The sequence below is a fragment of the Macaca thibetana genome, chromosome 4 (assembly GCF_024542745.1).
Source record: "Macaca thibetana thibetana isolate TM-01 chromosome 4, ASM2454274v1, whole genome shotgun sequence".
NCBI classification, from domain to species: Eukaryota; Metazoa; Chordata; class Mammalia; order Primates; family Cercopithecidae; genus Macaca; species Macaca thibetana.
Genome location: NC_065581.1, coordinates 34,107,094 through 34,128,133, shown reverse-complemented (window position 1 = coordinate 34,128,133; position 21,040 = coordinate 34,107,094). Strand labels below are relative to the sequence as shown.

The window sequence follows — 21,040 nt, the reverse complement described above, 5'->3', positions numbered from 1 at the left end:
TCGGGCTACCCTCTCCCCTTTTCTTCTTTTCCAGGTAAAGATGGAGACGGGAGCCCCATGTCCTCACCACAGATCTCCACTGAAAAGAACCTGGAACCTGGCAAACAGATCAGCAGGTCTTCAGGGGAGCAGCAAAACAAAGTGTCACCCTTGTTACTGTCAGAAGAACCCCTGGCCCCCTCCAGCATAGATGCTGAAAGCAATGGAGAACAGCCTGAGGAGCTGACCCTGGAGGAAGAAAGCCCTGTGTCTCAGCTCTTTGAGCTAGAGATTGAAGCTTTGCCCCTGGATACCCCTTCCTCTGTGGAGATGGACATTTCCTCTTCCAGGAAGCAATCAGAGGAGCCCTTCACCACTGTCTTAGAGAATGGGGCAGGCATGGTCTCTTCTACTTCCTTCAATGGAGGCGTCTCTCCTCACAACTGGGGAGATTCTGGTCCCCCCTGCAAAAAATCTCGGAAGGAGAAGAAGCAAACAGGATCAGGGCCATTAGGAAACAGGTAATAACAACAGGAGGAGGAAGAGGGAAGCCAAGGAGGGATTGCAGGGGACTTTCGGAGAGGAATATTGGGGAACTGAGTCTGCTGGGAGAGACTGGACTGCCCTCCTCCAGCCTCAGTCTTCCCTTACCCCTCCGCATATTTATGTTTCGGTTTCTAGCTATGTGGAAAGGCAAAGGTCAGTGCATGAGAAGAATGGGAAAAAGATATGTACCCTGCCCAGCCCACCTTCCCCCTTGGCTTCCTTGGCCCCGGTTGCTGATTCCTCCACGAGGGTGGACTCTCCCAGCCATGGCCTGGTGACCAGCTCCCTCTGCATCCCTTCTCCAGCCCAGCTGTCCCAAACCCCCCAATCACAACCTCCTCGGCCCAGTACTTACAAGGTAAGAAGGGGAGGCCGTGTTTCCTCTGATAATTTGTTCTCTTTCATTGTCTGTTTCAGCTGCTCTGTCTGAATATTGCACCTGCCACATCCTGTCTCTTTTTCCCACCCGTTTTATCCTGTAAATCCTCCTGTCTGTTTCTTTTCTCCTGTACTCTAGATCTCTGACTCTTTGTCTCTGACTTCCCTGCAGACAAGTGTGGCCACACAATGCGATCCAGAAGAGATCATCGTGCTCTCAGACTCTGATTAGCTGCCTCCCCTTCTCCCTGCCTCCAGAATGTTTTGGGATAGCATGTGGAGGAATGTGGGAAGCAGATGACTGAGGAAGGGATGGACTAAGCTAATCCCCTTTTGGTGGTGTTTCTTTAAAAAAAAAAAAAAAAAGCTTAAGTTTTACACAGAAACATTAATAATAAAGTTCTTTTCTTACTGTATCACTGTCTTTTTCTTGTCCTTCTACTGTTACAGATTGGCATTAGCTGTCCCCTTGCTCAGGGTTAGCCCAATATCCCCGGGGTAGTCCCGATCTGTCCTTTCTAGCCTGGTCTTTTGTTGTTGTTGTCTCGCTGTGTCGCCCAGGCCAGAGTGCAGTGGTGCGATCACAGCTCACTGCAGCCTGGACCTCCCAGTCTCAAGTGATAATGCCCCAGTCTCCCGAGTAGCCGGGACTACAGGCGCGTGCCACCATACCTGGCTAATTTTTTGTTTTTGTTGTTTGTATTTTTTGTAGAGACAGGTTTCGCCATGTTGTTCAAGCTGTACTTTTTTTTTTTTTTTAAGTGCTTCAGCCGCCTTAACGCACTTTACTTTTTCACTTCGTGCAGTAGGAGTGAAAAAGCCAATGAGGGGCCGACTCAAGGTTATTTGGCCAATCCAGGCCCGGAGAAAGGGGGCGGGGCTTCAGGGGGCTGTAAGGAGCTAGGAAAAGGGCGATTAGATCCCACCAACCAGCTAATGGTCACAGCTCAGAGGCGGAGCCTGGGGAACGATACCTGAACCCATCGCCAATGGGAAAAGACAGGCTTATAGCTTTAAAGGGGAATAAATGCTTCGGCCGAACCAAGTCCTGAGTTCCCAGCGGAGGAGGGGGAATCTGATCTTTTAAGGTGGAATGAGGCGACGGTTCTTTAAAGGCAAAGTGGCCGAGTCGGCCGAGTATTGCCCAGCGGCACGGGCGGGGTGGCCGGCTGTGCCTTTAAAGGCAGAGGGGCGGGAGGCGGAGCGGAGGCGGAGGGCGGAGGAAGTCGGCGCAAGATGGCGGCGGGAGGGGCCCAGGCTGCTGCTCTGGCCGCCGAGTGAGGGGCGGGGGGGGCCCGGGGGCGCGCGGCCCGGTAAGCGGGGACGCGCGAGGTTGGGGGGCGCCTTCCGAGTGGGAGAAGAGGCCGAGGTAGCGCCTGGGGCGGAGCGGGGGGGGCGGGGTCCGTTGTGGGCGGAGGTAGACAAGGGGCGGGGTCGAAAGGCCCGATAGTGGGCGGGGCACGGGGGCGGGCCTGGAAAGGGGCGGGGCTAGAGAGAAGCTGGGGTGAAGGGGGCGTGGTCGACGAGAGAGCTTGCAGGGCATAGCATGGAGGGGAGATGGAGCAAGAGTTGGTTTTCAGTAGCGGAGCTGCCCTGCCCCCTCCCAAAAAGTGGGTGCAAAACACCAAAAAGGTAGATTTTGGAATGTCAGACTCCCAGGTAAATGGGAAATAGGGTGTAATTCCGAAGGAAGCCACTCCACCCGCTAAGAGCACCTTATTTCTCTAACCTCCAAGGAAAGGGCACAGGATTTGTCAGATACCTGTGTTTGCTGGCGGTGCCACTTGCTGTGTGACCTTGGATAATCTTGTAATCTTTCTGAGCCTCAGTTTCCTCATCTGTCAAATGGGGTTGAGAGGAATACCTACCTCACTGTTGTGGGGAGTTACACAGATAATGGGTGTGAACATATTTTTGAGTTGTAATGGGCTGTGTCGTTATAAGATGTTATCATTATTCTTTTCTCTTTTTCTTCCCAGAGACCCCCCCGGCCGCCCTCTTCCTTTCTTTGTTCCTGTGGCTGGGGGGGTATCCCCTCCTTCCACAACATGGAGCCATCTCCTCTGTCTCCCAGTGGGGCAGCACTTCCCCTGCCGCTGTCGCTGGCTCCGCCCCCACTACCCCTGCCAGCAGCTGCGGTGGTACATGTGTCCTTCCCTGAGGTGACCAGTGCCCTCCTGGAGTCCCTCAATCAGCAGCGTCTGCAGGGCCAGCTCTGCGATGTGTCTATCCGAGTGCAGGGCCGTGAGTTCCGGGCTCATCGGGCTGTCCTGGCTGCCTCTTCCCCTTACTTCCATGATCAGGTCCTACTCAAGGGCATGACCTCCATCTCACTGCCCAGTGTCATGGACCCAGGCGCCTTTGAGACTGTCCTAGCCTCCGCTTACACTGGCCGCCTCAGCATGGCTGCTGCTGACATTGTCAACTTCCTCACAGTGGGGTCTGTGCTCCAAATGTGGCACATTGTGGACAAGTGCACTGAACTACTCCGAGAAGGCCGGGCCTCAGCTACCACCACCATCACTACTGCTGCAGCCACCTCTGTCACTGTCCCTGGTGCTGGGGTCCCATCCGGGAGTGGGGGCACTGTGGCCCCTGCTACCATGGGCTCTGCACGCTCCCATGCCTCCAGCCGGGCCAGTGAGAATCAATCTCCCAGCAGCAGCAACTACTTCAGCCCCAGGGAGTCCACTGATTTCTCATCTTCCTCTCAAGAGGCATTTGCAGCTTCTGCAGTGGGCAGTGGGGAGCGTCGAGGAGGTGGCCCTGTGTTCCCAGCCCCTGTCGTTGGCAGTGGGGGGGCCACATCTGGAAAGCTGCTGCTGGAGGCAGATGAGCTGTGCGATGATGGTGGGGATGGGAGGGGGGCAGTGGTTCCTGGGACTGGGGTCCGGAGACCCACCTACACACCCCCTAGCATCGTGCCACAGAAACACTGGGTATACGTGAAGCGAGGTGGTAATTGCCCAGCACCAGCACCGCTGGTTCCCCAAGACCCAGATCTGGAGGAGGAAGAGGAAGAGGAAGACCTGGTGTTGACCTGTGAGGATGATGAAGATGAAGAGCTAGGGGGTAGCTCCAGGGTTCCAGTAGGGGGAGGGCCTGAGGCTACCCTCAGCATAAGTGATGTCCGTACCCTGAGTGAGCCCCCAGACAAGGGAGAGGAGCAGGTTAACTTCTGTGAGTCCTCCAATGACTTTGGCCCATACGAGGGTGGGGGTCCTGGGGCAGGTCTTGATGACTCAGGGGGGCCAACTCCCTCTTCCTATGCACCCTCCCACCCTCCTCGACCACTTCTTCCCTTGGACATGCAGGGCAACCAGATCTTGGTCTTCCCGTCGTCTTCATCCTCCTCCTCACAGGCTCCTGGCCAACCACCAGGGAACCAAGCAGAACACGGGGCAGTGACTGTGGGGGGCACGTCGGTGGGGAGCCTGGGTGTGCCGGGTAGCGTTGGGGGGGTCCCTGGAGGGACTGGCAGCGGGGACGGGAATAAGATCTTTCTGTGCCATTGTGGGAAGGCCTTCTCCCACAAGAGCATGCGGGACCGGCACGTGAACATGCATCTCAATCTGCGGCCGTTTGACTGCCCCGTGTGCAACAAAAAGTTCAAGATGAAGCACCATCTGACTGAGCACATGAAGACGCACACAGGTCTCAAGCCCTACGAGTGCGGAGTCTGCGCCAAGAAGTTCATGTGGCGAGACAGCTTCATGCGCCACCGAGGACACTGTGAGCGCCGGCACCGCCTGGGTGGGGGCGGAGCCGGACCTGGGCCTGGGACGCCCACGGGGCCTTCCTTGCCTTCTAAGAGAGAGTCTTCCGGAACGGGCGGGGGCAGCGGCGATGAAGCGAGTGCGGCCACGCCCCCGTCCAGTAGACGTGTCTGGTCCCCACCCAGCGTCCACAAGGTGGAGATGGGCTTCAGTGGAGGTGGAGGAGCAAACTGAAGGGGCAGGCTACTGGGGTGGGGTAGCTTTCGGGAAAAGGAATAAGCACGATACAAGGGCGCTGTGACCCCCGGGTGATCTCCCACCACTCTTTCTGTCTTCCTTTATCTCTGTGGACTTGTACATATTCTGGAAGGGGAGCCACAGTTGCACCATCGCCCGCCCATTCTACTACTCAGCCCCTCCCTCCCAAGGTATTTCCGGAACTAAGCCCTTCCTTTCCCTCTGATGGGTACACTGAAGCCCCTGCTCCACAGAGTAGGGTGCACGAGGAGGGTAGGAGAGGGGGCGTGTTGAGCATCTTGCAGTCACAGGGTCAGGGGTCAGGTGGTTGTAGTCTGTGCCTGAAGTCTGTGTTTGTGTTGTCGTGGAGACCAGGCCTTTGAGCCCCACCCTTGTCCTAGAACCTACCCCCTCTCAAGGATGCGCTCTTTATTTCTACCCTCTGTCCTCGCCACCCCCCACTTCCCGTGGAAATTCCCAGCTCCGTTCTCATGGAGGAGTGGGTGGAGACAAGGAGGGAGTAAGTCTTAGGAGTACAAGGTTTTTATTTTTTTTAACAGTGATTAAAATATTTATTGGTCATTTACTTGGCTTCCGACACCCGTGTGTTTGGTGGGGACGCGGCACAGATGGGGGAAAGCAGGAGTAATGGTTTTCGGGCAAGTGGATGCTGGAGAGCACACACAGGAGTTGGGGAGCGGGGAGTGGGTGCCTGGGCTTAGGGAGGGCTCGAACTCGGGGCTGCTGTGTAGTCCAAGAGGGCGCGGTAAGACTGGGGTGTCCTGGTGAGAACTGGAGAGGATCTTCCCGGGTCCCTGCCTGGCCATGAGGAAACACTGGTCTCCCAGGCACCCTCACCTAACCAGAGCGGGGATTTCCACCGCCCCTCCCGTCGCCCTTTGGAGGAAAGTGAAAGTGAAAGGAGGAAGAGGGGGGTTGCTGGCTGAGGAGGTCGCAGAGCCATGAAGTCGCTGTCTCTGCTCCTCGCTGTGGCTTTGGGTGAGCGAACCCCGCGACTCATCGCCCAGGAACTAGAGGGAAGCGGGGGGAGGTGGCCCCACTGGAGCCGACGCCAGGGTGGGTGGGAGTGGGCAGGTCACCAGATATCCAAGCCGCCCCTCACTCGCGCCCCTATACGCCAGGCCTGGCGACCGCCGTCTCGGCAGGACCCGCGGTGATCGAGTGTTGGTTCGTGGAGGATACGAGCGGAAAGGGTCTGGCCAAGAGACCCGGTGCACTGCTGTTGCGCCAGGGACAGGGGGAACCGCCGCCCCGGCCGGACCTCGACCCTGAGCTCTACCTCAATGTGCACGGTGAGTCTTTAGGGACTCGCCGCCCCCCTACCTCTGTCGCCTCCACCGAAACCCCCTCTTCTTTAGATCCGGCAGTGACCTCGGGCCTCAGCTTCCCCCTCTATAAAGTGAGTCTCACTATGGGGTAGTCTGTGCATTTGAAGTTCCCTGAACGCTGCCCTTCCAGCCCCTTTCCCGGCGGTGACTCTACAGCTGCAACTTCCTTCTCTACACTCAGACCCCGCGGGCTTCCTCCAGGCTGCCTTCAGGCGGTACCCCCGGGACGCCCCCGCACCACACTGTGAGATGAGCCGCTTCGTCCCTCTCCCCGCCTCTGCGAACTGGGCCAGCGGCCTGACCCCGGCGCGGAACTGCCCGCGGGCCCTGGATGGGGCTTGGCTGATGGTCAGCATGTCCAGCCCAGTCCTCAGCCTCTCCAGCCTCTTGCGACGACAGCCAGAGCCTCAGCAGGAGCCTGTTCTCATCACCATGGCAACAGGTAGCTGGGGAGGGGAGGTGAAGGGTGGGTAGATTCTAAGGGTCCAGATCAGCCGGTGGTCTCGCTTTATGGACTTGAGCAAGACATTTCGCTAATCGGGGTTCAGTTTCCTTTTTTTGTTAAGAGAGGTGTTTGGCTAGAATGAATCAATCTCTACCGCTCCTTCTAGCCCTCACCCAGTTAAAAAAAAAATACTGCGGCTTGGCGGGGGTGTGGGGGGAGAGCCGGGGCGGTCAAGGGGGTTACTTTCTGATGTTTCGAAGGGCGGGGCTTTGAAGAGGTGGAATTTCCGGACACCAGACCTGGAGAGACTTGTCAGGTGATGCGAGGTGGGAGGGGTTCAGAGGCAGGAGCGTTTTTTCTCTGCTCCTGCCAGATCCGTATCTTGCTCGGCATCCTCAGCTTTGCGGTTCACTCTTTCAAAACCCAGCTCTCTAGCCCCACCTGCGCCCACACCCGGTGCTGCGGCAATCCGCAAAGCAAAGGCTCTTGCACTCTAGCGCGTTGACCTTCCCTGACAGCCGCGTGTGGGGATGTGCTGCCGCTCTGTGGTCCGCAAACAAGTGGGCTCGAGTGGGCGGATGGACGCTGCTGGAGATTGGGTGGTTCCTATTGCATTGCAGGGTGCGTTGCAGTTTGAGGCCCAGGGGTCGGAAGCTTTGCTGGGCTGGGACGTGGGAGGGACTGTGCAGATAATTCAAGAATGAGGAGAATCTGACCTGGATATCTGGGAGCTCTCCGTCCTGGCAGTGGAGGCGGGGTATTCCTGGGTAGAATACCTGTAGAGTTCTTAGCTTTTCTATCTGGATTTTATGTAAGCGACACAGCCTGATGGACAGGCCAACCCTGCACCCTCCCTTCCCTCCACCCTCCTGAGAATTACCCACAGAACCAAGGAGACAGACTTGAAACCCACGCTGAAACCCTCACCTCTGCCTACACCTCCATTCTTAGTCTTAAGCCCCCACCCTGGCAGAAGCTGAGGAGCACTGCTCTTGTGTAGACAGTAGCTCTCTCTGGTGGGGGAAATATTTCCTAGGGCTACTGGCTCCACCGAGGTGATGATGAGAATGGTCTTTGCTTTCTGAGTTTGTTTTTCCAACTGTAAAATGTGCATACTATTTCCCAGCTGCCTTTCCTGTTGTGACTATCAAGAGATGGCACTGTGTTAATTTATTCATTGACTTAATAAATACTTATTAGCACCAAGAATGAGTTGGGACTCAGCAGTTCTCAGTCCACACTGGAAATAAGAATCCTGTTGGAGGTTTCTAAAATATACTGAAACCTCATTCAATCCCATGCTTGACTTGGTCAATTAAATCAGAATCTCTGGGGTGGCCCTGGGTACCCTTGAGGGTCACAAAGATGATCCGATGTAGATTCTGCTCTCCAGGAGGTTCTGGGCGGATTTGCCACAGATAATCCTAATGTAAAGTAGAAAGTGAAGGACGTGCAGACAGGGAGCCTTGGAAGTGTCCAGGTGGTAAGATTGTCTGTATCTCACAGACAACTGGGGTCAAAGCAAGGTGCTATGCTATTTTTTATTTTTATTTTATTTATTTATTTATTTATTTTTGAGATGGAGTTTTGCTCTTGTTGCCCAGGCTGGAGTGCAATGGCATGACCTCACACTCACCGGAACCTCCGCCTCACTGGTTCAAGCGATTCTCCTGCCTCAGCCTCCCGAGTAGCTGGGATTATGGGTGCACACCACCACACCCAGCTAATTTTGTATTTTTAGTAGAGATGGGGTTTCTCCATGTTGGTAAGGCTGGTCTTGAACTCCCAACTTCAGGTGATCCTCCCACTTCGCCTCCCAAAGAGCTGGGATTACAAGCGTGAGCCACTGTGCCCGGCCTGCTATCTATCTATCTATCTATCTATCTATCTATCTATCTATCTATCTGTGTTTGAGACAGAGTCTCCCTCTTATTGCCCAGGCTGGAGTGCAGTTGCAGTGGCATGATCTTGGCTCACTGCAACCTCTGTCTCCCAGGTTCAAGCAATTCTCGTGCCTTAGCCTCCCCAGTAGCTGGGATTATAGGTGCATGCCACCATGCCCACCTAATTTTTGTATCTTTAGTAGAGACAGGGTTTCACCATGTTGGCCAGGCTGGTCTTGAACTCCTGACCTAAGATGGTCTGCCTGCCTTGGCCTTCCAAAGTGTTGGGATTACAGGCGTGAGCCACCACGCCCAGCCTGCTGTGCTCTTTCTTTTCAAGCATTTTTGCTTGATTTGGGATTTAAGAAAATGAAAGCTGTTGTGCTGATGTACAATTAGAAATGAAATCTCTCCAGGGTCAAAGATCATTGATAATTTTGCTAATATACATTTATACTTGTCTTATCAAATATTTTAAAATGTTTGTTGACAAATATACTTATTTATTTATTTGAGACAGGGTCTCCCTCTGTCACCCAGGCTGGAGTGCAGTGCAGGCTGGAGAGCAGTGGCATGATCTCAACTCACTGCAACCTCCACTTCCGTGGCTCAAGTGATCCTCGTGCCTCAGTTTCCTGAATAGCTGGGACCACAGGCATGTGCCACATGCCCAGCTAATTTTTGTATTTTTATTTGTAGAGATGGGGTTTCATCAGGTTGCCCAGACTGGTCTTGAACTCCTGGGCTCAATTGATCTGCCCACCTTGGCCTCCCAAACTGCTGGGATTACAGGTGTGAGCTGCCTGGCCCCAAATATACCTTTTTTTTTTTTTGAGACAGAGTCTCACCCTGTTGCCCAGGTTGAAGTGCAATGGCGTGATCTCTACTCATTGCAACCTCTGTCTCCTGAGTTCAAGTAATTCTCCCGTCTCGGCCTCCTGAGTAGCTGAGACTACAGGTGCCCACCAGCACGCTCAGCTAATTTTTGTATTTTTAGTGGAGACAGGGTTTTGTCACGTTAGCCAGGCTGGTCTCGAACTCCTGACCTCAGGTGATCCACCCACCTCAGCGTCCCAGCACTTTCCGAAATCACCTGAGGTCAGGGATCGACATCCTGGCTAACATGGTGAAACCCCGTCTCTACTAAAAATACCACCGGGCGTGGTGCCTGTAGTCTCAGCTACTCGGGAGGCTACGGGAGAATTGAACCCGGGAGGCGGAGCTTGCAGTGAGCCGAATCACGCCACTGCACTCCAGCCTGGGTGACACAGCGAGACTCCGTCTCAAAAAAAAAAAAAAAAAAAAAAAAAAAAAAAAGAAATATACATTCTCACCATTCTTTTAAAATATTACTGAGCCAGGTGAGGTGACTCATGCCTGCACTTCCAGCACTTTGGGAGGTCTAGGTGGGAGGATCATTTGAACTCAGGGGTTTGAGACCAGCCTGGGCAACATAACCAGACCTTGTCTCTACTAAATACTAAAAAAATGCTGGGTACAGTGGCTCACATCTGTAATCCCAGCACTTTGGGAGGCTGAGGTGGGCAGATCACCTGAGGTCGAAAGTTCAAGACCAGCCTGACCAACTTGGAGAAACCCTGTCTCTACTAAAAATACAAAATTAGCTGGGCATGGTGGCGCATGCCTGTAATCCCAGCTACTCGGGAGGCTGAGGCAGGAGAATTGCTTGAACCTGGGAGGCGGAGGTTGCCGTGAGCCAAGATCATGCCATTGCACTCCAGCCTGGGCAACAAGAGTGAAACTCTGTCTCAAAAAAAAAAAAAAAGTTGGGTGTCGTCCCAGCTACTCTGGAGGCTGTGGTGGGAGGATTGCACCTTCGATGGGTGACAGAGTGAGACCCTGTCTCAAAAAAAAAAAAAAGAGTTAAACTGTAAAACCTTTAGGTTTTGTTTATTTTAATTTTTTTTCTTTTAAATAAAGATGGGGTCTTGCTATGTTGCCCAGGCTGGTCTCAAACTGCTGGGTTCAAGTGATCCTCCAACCTCAGCCTCCCAAGGTACTGGGATTACAGGTCTGAGCCACCCTGCCCAGCCAGGTTTTGTTTATTAATCCTGTGGATTTTTTTTTTTTTTTTTTTTTTTTTTTTTTGAGATCGAGTTTTGCTCTTGTTGCCCAGGCTGGAGTGCAATGGCATGATGTCAGCTCACCGCAACCTCCACCTCCCAGGTTCAAGTGATTCTCCTGCCTCAGCTTCCCAAGTAGCTGGGACTACCAGCATGCACCACCACGCCCGGCTAATTTTGTATTTTTAGTAGAAATGGGGTTTCTTCAGTCTGGTCTCAAACTCCCAACCTCAGGTGATCTGCCCGCTTCGGCCTCCCAAAGTGCTGGGATTATAGGCATAAGCCACTGCACCCGGCCTGTGGATCTTTTTTTTAGCAATTCAAAAGTATGTTTCTGGATTTTGACAAACTAAGTGAAATTGCATACTGTTTTTACTCTACTGAACAATTCCATGAAGCTGAGAACAGTTTAACCTTATAGGCCTCAGAAGCTAGGACTAAAAAGAACATACAGATAATAACAAGAAGAAAAAGATTATTTCTACCCGAAGGACCTAGACATTTCTGGGAAGAAACAGCAGTGAAAATGACCTTAAAGTACATAGAGTATTTAGATCATGGGTCTCCAATCTTTTGGCTTGCCTGGGCCACACTGGGAGAATAATTGTCTTGGACCACACATAAAATACACGAACACGATTGCTGATAAGCTAAAAAAAAATTGTGAAAAAAAATCTCATAATGTTTTAAGAAGGTTTATGAATTTGTGTTGGGCTGCATTCCAAGCCGTCCTTGGCCGCATGTGGCCCGTGGGCTGGAGGTTGGACAAGCTTGATAGATGTTTGGGAGAAAATGGGAAAGACATTGTAAACTGAAGGGACCTCATGACCAAAACAAAGAGATGCCCAATGATGACCACTTCTACTAGGCACAAGGAAGGGGTTCTATGTGGCTGGTCTGTAGGGTGCAGGAGAAGTCTGGAAGGGTGGGTTAGGGGCTGAATGTTCAAATACCTTGAAAGCTGGGCTTTGTTCTGTAGGTGAGAGTGAACCATCAGAAGTTCTTTTGGAGGGCTGGTTGTTCTAAAAAGCCTGTTTGTTTTGTTTTGTTTTGTTTTTGAGACAGAGTCTCGCTCTGTCACCCACATTGGAGTGCAGTGGCGCGATCTCGGTTCTCTGCATGCTCGCCTCCTGGGTTCACGCCATTCTCCTGCCTCAGCCTCCCAAGTAGCTGGGACTTACAGGCGCCCACCACCACGCCCTGGCTAATTTTTTGTATTTTTTAGTAGAGATGGGGTTTCACCATGTTAGCCAGAATGGTCTCGATCTCCTAACTTCATGATCCGCCCGCCTCGGCCTCCCAAAGTGCTAGGATTACAGGTGTAAGCCATCGTGCCCGGCCTAAAAAGCCTGTTTTTATTATGTACATATTTATTTTTTGAGACGGAGTTTCACTCTTGTCGCCCATGCTGAAGTGCAATGGGACAATCTTGGCTCACTGCAACCTCTGCCTCCTGGGTTCAGGCAATTCTCCTGCCTCAGCCCCCCAAGTAGTTGGGATTACAGACACCCGCAACCACACCCAGCTAACTTGTTTTTTGTATTTTTAGTAGAGATGGGGTTTCATCATGTTGGCCAGGCTGCTCTCGAACTCCTGACCTCAGGTAATCCACCCGCCTCAGGCTCCCAAAGTGCTGGGATTACAGGTGTGAGCCACCATGCCCAGAAAAAACCTGTTATTTTACTTGATTCTTTTAAAAGACAAAGGTCAGATCTTTGGACTAGTGGGGAAAATACCCGATAAATGATTTTCCCAAGTTAACCAGCAAGTCCATGACAATGATGAAGGTAATGAAAACAGTAATAGCTAACATTTATCAAGTATTTTCTATATGCCAGGCCCTGTTCTAAGCACTTTATATGATAATCTCACTTATTCCTCTCAACAACCATAGGCCGTAGGTTTTAATATTATCCCTATATTGCAGATGGAGAAATATGGGACACAAACTAGTTAAATAATTTGCCCAAGGACACACAGTGTGTAAGAAGCAGAGCTAGAGGCCAGGCGTGGTGGCTCACACCTGTAATCCCAGCACTTTGGGAGACTGAGGCAGGCTTATCACCTGAGGTCGGGAGTTTGAGACCAGTCTGGCCAACATGGTGAAACCCTGTCTCTGCCAAAAACACAAAAATTAGCTGGGCATGGTGACGGGCGCCTGTAATCCCAGCTACTCAGGAGGCTGAGGCACGAGAATCACTTGAACCTGGGAGGCAGAGGTTGCAGTGAGCCAAGATCGCACCACTGCACTCCAGCCTGGGCGACAAGAGCAAAACTCCATCTCAAAAAAAAAAAAAAAAAAAAAAAATTAGGGCTAGAAATTGAACCCAGGCCATGTGGCTTCAGTCTATGCCTTTATCGACTGACTTCCTAGGTATTTGGGATTTTTATTTTATTTATTTATTTATTTATTTATTTATTGAGACAGAGTCTCATTCTGTCACCCAGGCTGGAGTGTAGTGGCATGATTTTTCGCTTACTGCAACCTCTACCTCCCAGGTTCAAGTGATTCTTCCATCTCAGCTTCCTAAGTAGCTGGGACTACAGGTGCCTGCCACCACACCTGCTAATGTTTGTATTTTTAGAGAGATGGGTTTTCGCCATGTTGGCCAAGCTGGTCTTGAACTCCTGACCTCAGGTAATCCACCCATCTCAGCCTCCCAACGTGTTGGGATGAGCCACTGCGCCCAGCCGTATTTGGGATTTTTTTATTTTGAAATGGGGTTTCCCTCTTGTTGCCCAGGCTGGAGTGCAATGGCACAACCTTGGCTCACTGCAACCTCTGCCTCCTGGGTTCAAGCAATTCTACTGCCTCAGTCTGCCAAGTAGCTGGGATTACAGGCATGTGCCACCACACCAGCTAATTTTGTATTTTTAGTAGAGACGGGGTTTCACCATGTTGGTCAGGCTGGTCTCAAACTCCCAACCTCAGGTGATCCGCCTGCCTCAGCTTCCCATCTGGTGTAACCAGCCACCGCGTCTGGCCCATATTTGGGATTTTTAAACAGGTAAATGATGGGATCAGACTTGTAGTCACCTTGTTTGGCTACAGTGTGAAGGAGGAGTTGAAGGAATAGGGAGATCAGACAGGAGGGCTGTTGTAATTGTCTAAATGTACATTGATGAGAACCTGAGTTGGAAACAGATATGAGATCTGTTAGGTCCTGGTGGGGAAAGCACATAGCACATAATTTTTGACAATTTGCTTGTCTATCATTGGACTATAGGCAATTTGAGGGTAGGGACTGCCTGTCTTGTTCACCATTCTGTCTTCTACCAGGATACCTTGAACATCTTCAGTGCTCAATAGTTGCTGAATGAATAAATGAATCTGAGTAACTCCAAGGGTTTGCTTTTAGTGTCTGGCGAGCTTGGTGATCATTCATCAAAGACAGGGAAGATGGGCATTGGAGCAGGGTGGGGAATGTTGCAGAGATGCTATTGACTTGGGGTATGCTAAGTTAGGTGTAACTATAGCAAATATATGTGTAGACTTACTGTGTTCCAGACAGTGTTCTAAGCACCCTTGATATTTAGGTGTCTCTATTATCTAAAATTGGGAACTGAATAGACTTGAGTAGCAAGAGGTATTAATGATTTAACCCTCACAACAACCTCATGAAGTAGGTACTATTATTATTATCAACTTTTAATTTTAGAGATTGGGAAGCTGAGCCATGGAAAAATGAAGTGGCCCAAGGCCATATAAATAAGCTGCAGAGGGGATTTGAACCAGGTCAGCCAGGCTCCAGGCACTTAGCCACTGCACTGTACTGCTTCAGTAGAGCATAGAGGTCTGTGCTCAGGTCTAGGCTATAGCTGTAACCTTCTAGAGTCAGTAAATGTTCTGTACAGCACCACAGGACTGACAGTCATGGCTCAATCATTGTCTTCACCCATACGCAAGAAAGGCCTGGTTCCTCAAGGGTGGTGCTTGGAGATAGAGTGGTTCAGGTTGTGTCAGAAGTGACCTCAGATTCTGCAGTCCCAAGCTTGAGTGTGCTATGTGTTCAGAGTAGGCTTCAAAGGCCATATACCCTCATTGCCCCTACTCACCACCCCTAGACCTCTCTGCTCACCCTCAGCCACACTAGGTGCCACTCAGTCGCAGAGCAAAAGGAATTCGCAGGGAGGGCTAGGAAATGGTGAGTATCAGAAAAGGTGTCCTCTGAGGGGTGGGTAAACTGCAGTTTAGTCCTCCCCAATAATGCATTTCTCTATTTTTTTCTCCTTCTTTTTCTCCCTCATGCCCCTCCCAACCCCTCATCTCCCTATCTTCGTCAGTGGTACTGACTGTCCTCACCCATACCCCTGCCCCTCGAGTGAGACTGGGACAAGATGCTCTGCTGGACTTGAGCTTTGCCTACATGCCCCCCACCTCTGAGGCCGCCTCATCTCTGGCTGCGGGTCCCCCTCCCTTTGGGCTAGAGTGGCGACGCCAGCACCTGGGTAAGGGACATCTGCTCCTGGCTGCAACTCCTGGGCTGAATGGCCAGATGCCAGCGGCCCAAGAAGGGGCCGTGGCATTTGCTGCTTGGGATGATGATGAGCCATGGGGCCCATGGACCGGAAATGGGACCTTCTGGCTGCCTAGAGTTCAACCCTTCCAGGAGGGCACCTATCTGGCCACCATACACCTGCCATACCTGCAAGGACAGGTCACCCTGGAGCTTGCTGTATACAGTGAGTTGGGGGACAGAGGTCTCCAAGGGTAGAGGGTGGGCACTGGATTGTGGGGACCATGATGGGGGAGGGATGATGGAGAAGAGGGTGCCTGGGTAAGTAAGTAGAGATAGAAACGGATTCCTGGGAGTCAGAGGGGTAATGGGAGGCTAGAGGGTTCCTGGGAATTTGAGGGGCTTTGGCATGGGTATTTCTGTGATGCACCAATGGAAAGACAGTGGGTTCCCCATTTCAGGAGAAGAAACCCAACCTTCTTTAGTTCTAAGGAAGCCAGAAGGCAAACTGAGGGTCTCTTAGGGAGGACAGTATGGACTGATTTCCCTATGCTCATTTCGTCCTCTTTCCCCAGAACCCCCCAAAGTGTCCCTGATGCCAGCAACCCTTGCATGGGCCGCCCCAGGGGAGGCACCCCCGGAGTTGCTCTGCCTTGTGTCCCACTTCTACCCTCCTGGGGGCCTGGAGGTGGAGTGGGAACTCCGGGGTGGCCCAGGGGGCCGCTCTCAGAAGGCCGAGGGGCAGAGGTGGCTCTCGGCCCTGCGCCACCATTCCGATGGCTCTGTCAGCCTCTCTGGGCACTTGCAGCCGCCTCCAGTCACCACTGAGCAGCATGGGGCACGCTATGCCTGTCGAATTCACCATCCCAGCCTGCCTGCCTCGGGGCGCAGCGCTGAGGTCACCCTGGAGGTAGCAGGTAAGAGCTGGGAGCTCCGCGGAGCCTGAGCCAGCCTTCGGGAAGACAGGAGCTCACTCTCATCCCTTCTGCCTGCCAGGTCTCTCAGGACCCTCCCTCGAGGACAGCATAGGCCTTTTCCTGTCTGCCTTTCTTCTGCTCGGGCTCTTCAAGGCACTGGGCTGGGCTGGTGAGTGTGAGCCCCACCCTGACCATGACCTGAGGCTGGTGGACTTTTCCCCGCTCTACTCCCAGAAGCCTGATACCCATCCCTCTGCCCTCCACCTGTACCACTCCGGCATCCCATCCCTTCTCAATCTTTTCCCACAGCTGTCTACCTGTCCACCTGCAAGGATTCAAAGAAGGTACATTGCTCCACCTCTCTGTATCTTTCCCTTGTCACTTTATCTCCTCATCCTATCTCAAAACCCATGGAGGGAGGCTGCTGGTGTGGTAGGCAGAACCTAGGCTTGGAATTCACGCTGATTTGGGTTAAAACCTGGCACTATATCCTAACTGTAGGACTCTTTGTGCATGCTACTTAATCTATATCTGTTTCCCTGGGTGTAGGGATTTTAAAAAGTTACTTAGGCAGTGCTGTCCAGTAGAAAGATAATGCAAGCCACATATGTAAATTTAAATAATCTAGTAGTCACATTAAAAAAAAAGCAGAAACAGATAAAATTAACTTAATAATATACCTTATTTAATCTAATAATTCTGGTCCCTTATCTGAAATGCTTGGGACTAGAAGTATTTTTGGATGTTGGATTTTTTTCAGGCTTTGGAATATTTGCATATATAATATCTTTGGGATCACACCCAAACCTAAACAAGAAATCATTTGTTTCCTATACACATTATACACATGGCCTGAAGACTTTGTTTCCTTGTTTTTTTTTTTTTTTTTGTTTTTTTTTTTTTTTGAGACAGAGTCTCTGTCGCCCAGGCTGGGGTGCAATGGTGTGATCTCGGTTCATTGCAACCTCCACCTCCCGGGTTCAAACGATTATCCTGCCTCAGCCTCCCGAGTAGTTGGGATTACAGGCACCCACCACCACACCCGGCTAATTTTTGTATTTCTAGTAGAGACCAGGTTTCGCCATGTTGGTCAGGCTGGTCTCGAACTCCTGACCTCAGGTGATCCGCCCATGGCCTTGGCCTCCCGAAGCGTTGGGATTACAGGTGTGAATCACTGCACCCAGCCACAATATTTTTAATAATATATGTGATCCATCACATGAGGGCAGCTGTGGGATTTTCCAATTGTGGCATCATGTTGGCACTAAAAAAATTTCAGGTTTTAGAACATTTCAGATTTTAGATTTTTGGACCGGTGATACTCAACCTGTACATCCAAAACATTATTGCAACATGTAAACAATATAAGAAATTACAGGCTGTTGTGCACGGTGGCTCACGCCTATAATCCCTGCACTTTCGGAGGCCGAGGCGGGAGGATCACCTGAGGTCAGGAGTTCGAGACCAGCCTGGCCAACATGATGAAACCCCGTCTCTACTAAAAATACAAAAAATTAGCCAGACGTGGTGACGGGCCCCTGTAATCCCAGCTACTCGGGAGACTGGGGCAGGAGAATTGCTTGAACCTGGGAGGCGGAGGTTGCAGTGAGCCGAGATCACACCATTGTACTCCAGCCTGGGAGACAAAAGCAAAACTTTGTCTCAAAAAAAGAAAAGAAAAAGAAATTACAATCTCGGCCAGGCGAGTTGGCTCACGCCTGTAATCCCAGCACTTCAGGAGGCTGAGGTGGGCGGATCACCTGAGGTCAGGAGTTCAAAACCAGCCTGGCCAACATGGTGAAACCCCGTCTCTACTAAAAATACAGAAAAATTAGCCGGGCATGGTGGTGCGCACCTGTAATCTCAGCTACTTAGGAGGCTGAGGCAGGAGAATTGCTTGAACCAGGGAGGTGGAGGTTGCGGTAAGCCGAGATCGCACCACTGCACTCCAGCCTGGGCAACAGAGGGAGGCTCTGTCTCAAAAAACAAAACAAAACAAAACAAATTAGCTGGGCACGGTGGCACACACCTATAGTCCCAGCTACTTGGGGAGCTGTGGCAGAAGGATCGCTTGAATCTGGGAGGTCGAGGCTGCAATGAGCCAAGGTTGTGCCACTGTACTCCAGCCTGGGTGACAAAGTGAGACCCTGACTCCAAAAAAAAAAAAAAAAAAAAAAAAAAAAGAAAAAGAAAAGAAATTGCAGCCCTTTTTCCACCCTAAGTATTCAAAAGCAGGTGTTTAAACAGTCAGCACATCTCAGTTTGGACTAGCCACATGTCAAATGCTCAATAGCCAAATGTGGGTGGTGGCTGCCATATTGGACAGCGGAGCCTGAGAGGACTGTTAGGAGGATTAAGGAAGACAGTGTATCTCCTTTAGAAGATGTAGGAGATAGAGCACTCAGCACAGTGTCTGGAGGGCAGAAAATGTTAGCCTCATCCTTCTCCCATCATCTGTGCCCATGATAGTTTATATGTCTCTGGACTGACCATGTACACCTCAACTGCCTTCTAATATTCTGAATTCCTCACCACCTTCCTCTCTTCCAGAAAGCAGAGTGAGGGCACTCACCTCCATCCTGTGGAAGCCACCATCATCTCTGGCCCAAGCGTCTGTAGTAGCTCCCCAAAATAATACCCCATCATCTGTTCCTACTCCCTCCAATCTCTCTCCACTGAGTGGCTGGAATGCTTTTTTTTTTTTTTCCACTTATACAAGGGAGAATTTTTTTTTTTTTTTTTTTTTTTTTTTTTTTAGACAGTGTTACTTTCTTGCCCAGGCTGCAGTGCAGTGGCCTGATCTTGGCTCACTGCAACCTCTGCCTCCTGGGTTCAAGCAATTCTTTGGTTTCAGCCTCCGGAGTAGCTGGGATTACAGGCACATGCCACCACACCAGCGAATTTGTGTATTTTTAGTAGAGACGGGGTTTCACCATTGGCCAGGCTGGTCTTGAATTCCTGACCTCAGGTGATCCGCCCTCCTCGGCCTCCCAAAGTGCTGGGATTACAGGTGTGAGCCACTGCACCAGGCCCAAGAAATGCTTTTTTAAAAAACACATATCTTTTTTTTTTTTTTTTTTTTTTTTTTGAGACGGAGTCTCGCTCTGTCACCCAGGCTGGAGTGCAGTGACGCGATCTCAGCTCACTGCAAGCTCCGCCTCCTGGGTTTACGCCATTCTCCTGCCTCAGCCTCCCGAGTAGCTGGGACTACAGGCGCCCGCCACCTCGCCCAGCTAGTTTTTTGTACTTTTTAGTAGAGATGGGGTTTCACTGATGTTAGCCAGGATGGTCTCGATCTCCTGACCTCGTGATCCTCCCGTCTCGGCCTCCCAAAGTGCTGGGATTACAGGCTTGAGCCACCGCGCCCGGCAAAAACACACATCTTATGGCATTCACCTTCTTGGAGCTCTAGGACAGTGGTTCTCAAAATTTTTTCTCTCAGGATCTCTTAAAAATCATCAAGGACTCCAAAAAGCTTTTGGGTATGTGGGTTATAGCTATCAATATTTATGGTACTAGAACTTAAAACAGAAAAATTTAAAACACGAGAATACATAGGCACACATTCCATTCATTGTGGGAACCATGGTGTCAATACGTATCATGTAGTTTCTGAAAAACTCCACTGTACACTCTCATAGAATGAAGAAGGCAAAAAACTCTTTTTGTTTTGTTTTTTGAGACCCAGTCTCTCTCTGTCGCCCAGGCTGAAGTGCAGTGGCGAGATCTCGGCTCACTGCAAGCTCCGCCTCCCGGGTTCACACCATTCTGGTGCCTCAGCCTCCCGAGTAGCTGGGACTACAGGCGCCCTCCACCATGCCTGGCTAAAATTTTGTATTTTTTAGTAGGGACAGGGCTTCACCGTGTTAGCCAGGATGGTCTCGATCTCCTGACCTCGTGATCCGCCCGCCTCGGCCTCCCTGTGTTGGGATTAGCGGCGTTAGCCACCGTGCTCGGTTGCAAATAACATCTTAATTTTGTTATAAAAAATAGTCATTCTCACCTACCCCCTGACATAGTCTCAGCGACCTGTAGGGCCGAGGTTACACTTGGAGAACCCGTGCTCTAGGGCCAAACCCATTCTTCTTGCCCTGGCCCACGTGTTCCCCCCACCGCCCCACACTGGAGCCACTGCCTAATTCTCCAGCCCAAGATGGTGCTCGCCAGCCCTCCTCTCAATGCTCATCACACACAGGGCTATTCCTTTCCTCCAATGAACCAACCGCCTCCCGCCCACCTCCAGTTCCCAGCCCTCTGTTCCCTTTGCCTGGTCCACCCTCGGCCTCCCTGGGTCGCAGACGAGGTCGGCCTCGTCATTCCCCGCAGACCGCCGCGCGTCCCTCTTGTGCGGTTCACCACAGTTGTATTTTAAGTGATCATGTGAGTCGTCGTTAAATGCCTGTCTCCCCGCGGATCATGGGCTCCTCGAGGACAGGGACCGGCCTGTCTGTCCACTGCTGTAACCCCGCGCCGGCATAGGGACGTAAGGCCCCACTGGAGGGCGCTCATCAAATAGCTGCTGGATATTGACGAAGGAAGCGGCGGCGCAGCTCAGGGATCTCCGAGTCAGGACTGTCGGCCAGACCGACGGGGTAACATGTCTAATGGTGTGGGAATAAAGTTGTATTCCAGTGCTTCCAAACGGGCCTCTCATTCCAACCCCCTTCCAAGCAAAATGAATATTCCAATCATCTCTGGTCCCTTCCAGTGACCTTGAACCCCTCAGAGAACGCCCCGTCGACACCGTTCGGGGTCGGGCGCCACTACTGGCGCATAAGATGCGCTCAAGCGGAGGGCACTCCAACCGCAAAGCGACGCCGAGCCAACAGGGATCCCTGCCTCGGCGCCGGAAGCCCCAAAGAGCCGAATCTGGAACCGGATGTGGCTGCTTCCTGCCCCGCCCCCTGCCGAGGGGGCGGGAACCGAGGGCCCTTCGGAAAACGCGGCCGGGATTTCGGTCAGCGGAGTTCGTGGGTTGTGGTGGGGAGCGTAATCCCGTGGGGATGGAGTGACCCGCTCTCTCTCCTCCTGAAACGCTTCCCGCGGGAG

General features: G+C 51.7%; 4 protein-coding genes across 9 annotated transcripts in view; all 4 read left to right on the top strand.

The window, feature by feature from the left end:
• Positions 1-1,319, top strand: part of DAXX (death domain associated protein) — a 104,478-nt gene extending 103,159 nt beyond the window's left edge. For all 3 annotated transcript variants that reach the window (XM_050787612.1, XM_050787611.1, XM_050787610.1), the window contains 3 exons: positions 35-500; positions 661-883; positions 1,076-1,319. In XM_050787612.1, coding sequence (XP_050643569.1) covers positions 35-500; positions 661-883; positions 1,076-1,135 — 749 coding nt within the window. In that variant the 3' untranslated portion in view covers positions 1,136-1,319. The remainder of the gene's footprint in view (positions 1-34; positions 501-660; positions 884-1,075) is intronic.
• Positions 1-21,040, top strand: part of WDR46 (WD repeat domain 46) — a 62,221-nt gene that overhangs the window by 21,663 nt on the left and 19,518 nt on the right. The gene's annotated exons all lie outside the window — the stretch shown is intronic.
• ZBTB22 (zinc finger and BTB domain containing 22) lies at positions 1,798-5,442 on the top strand. Of its 2 annotated transcripts, none has more exons than XM_050787634.1 (2): positions 1,798-1,991; positions 2,883-5,442. In XM_050787634.1, exon 2 carries the CDS (start codon positions 2,952-2,954, stop codon positions 4,851-4,853), a length of 1,902 nt encoding a protein of 633 aa, XP_050643591.1. In that variant the 5' UTR covers positions 1,798-1,991; positions 2,883-2,951; the 3' UTR covers positions 4,854-5,442. The 2 variants fall into 2 exon arrangements, with proteins under 2 accessions (XP_050643591.1, XP_050643590.1); XM_050787633.1 differs by lacking the exon at positions 1,798-1,991 and adding an exon at positions 2,125-2,216.
• Positions 5,048-20,633, top strand: TAPBP (TAP binding protein). 3 transcript variants are annotated; one of them, XM_050787678.1, is made up of 8 exons: positions 5,048-5,855; positions 5,999-6,169; positions 6,387-6,647; positions 14,902-15,300; positions 15,650-15,991; positions 16,071-16,160; positions 16,301-16,335; positions 18,542-20,633. In XM_050787678.1, the coding sequence occupies exons 1-8, from the start codon at positions 5,819-5,821 to the stop codon at positions 18,551-18,553; spliced, it is 1,347 nt and encodes a 448-aa protein (XP_050643635.1). In that variant the 5' UTR covers positions 5,048-5,818; the 3' UTR covers positions 18,554-20,633. The 3 variants fall into 3 exon arrangements, with proteins under 3 accessions (XP_050643635.1, XP_050643636.1, XP_050643634.1); XM_050787679.1 differs by lacking the exon at positions 16,301-16,335; XM_050787677.1 differs by lacking the exon at positions 18,542-20,633 and having other exon boundaries at positions 16,301-16,648.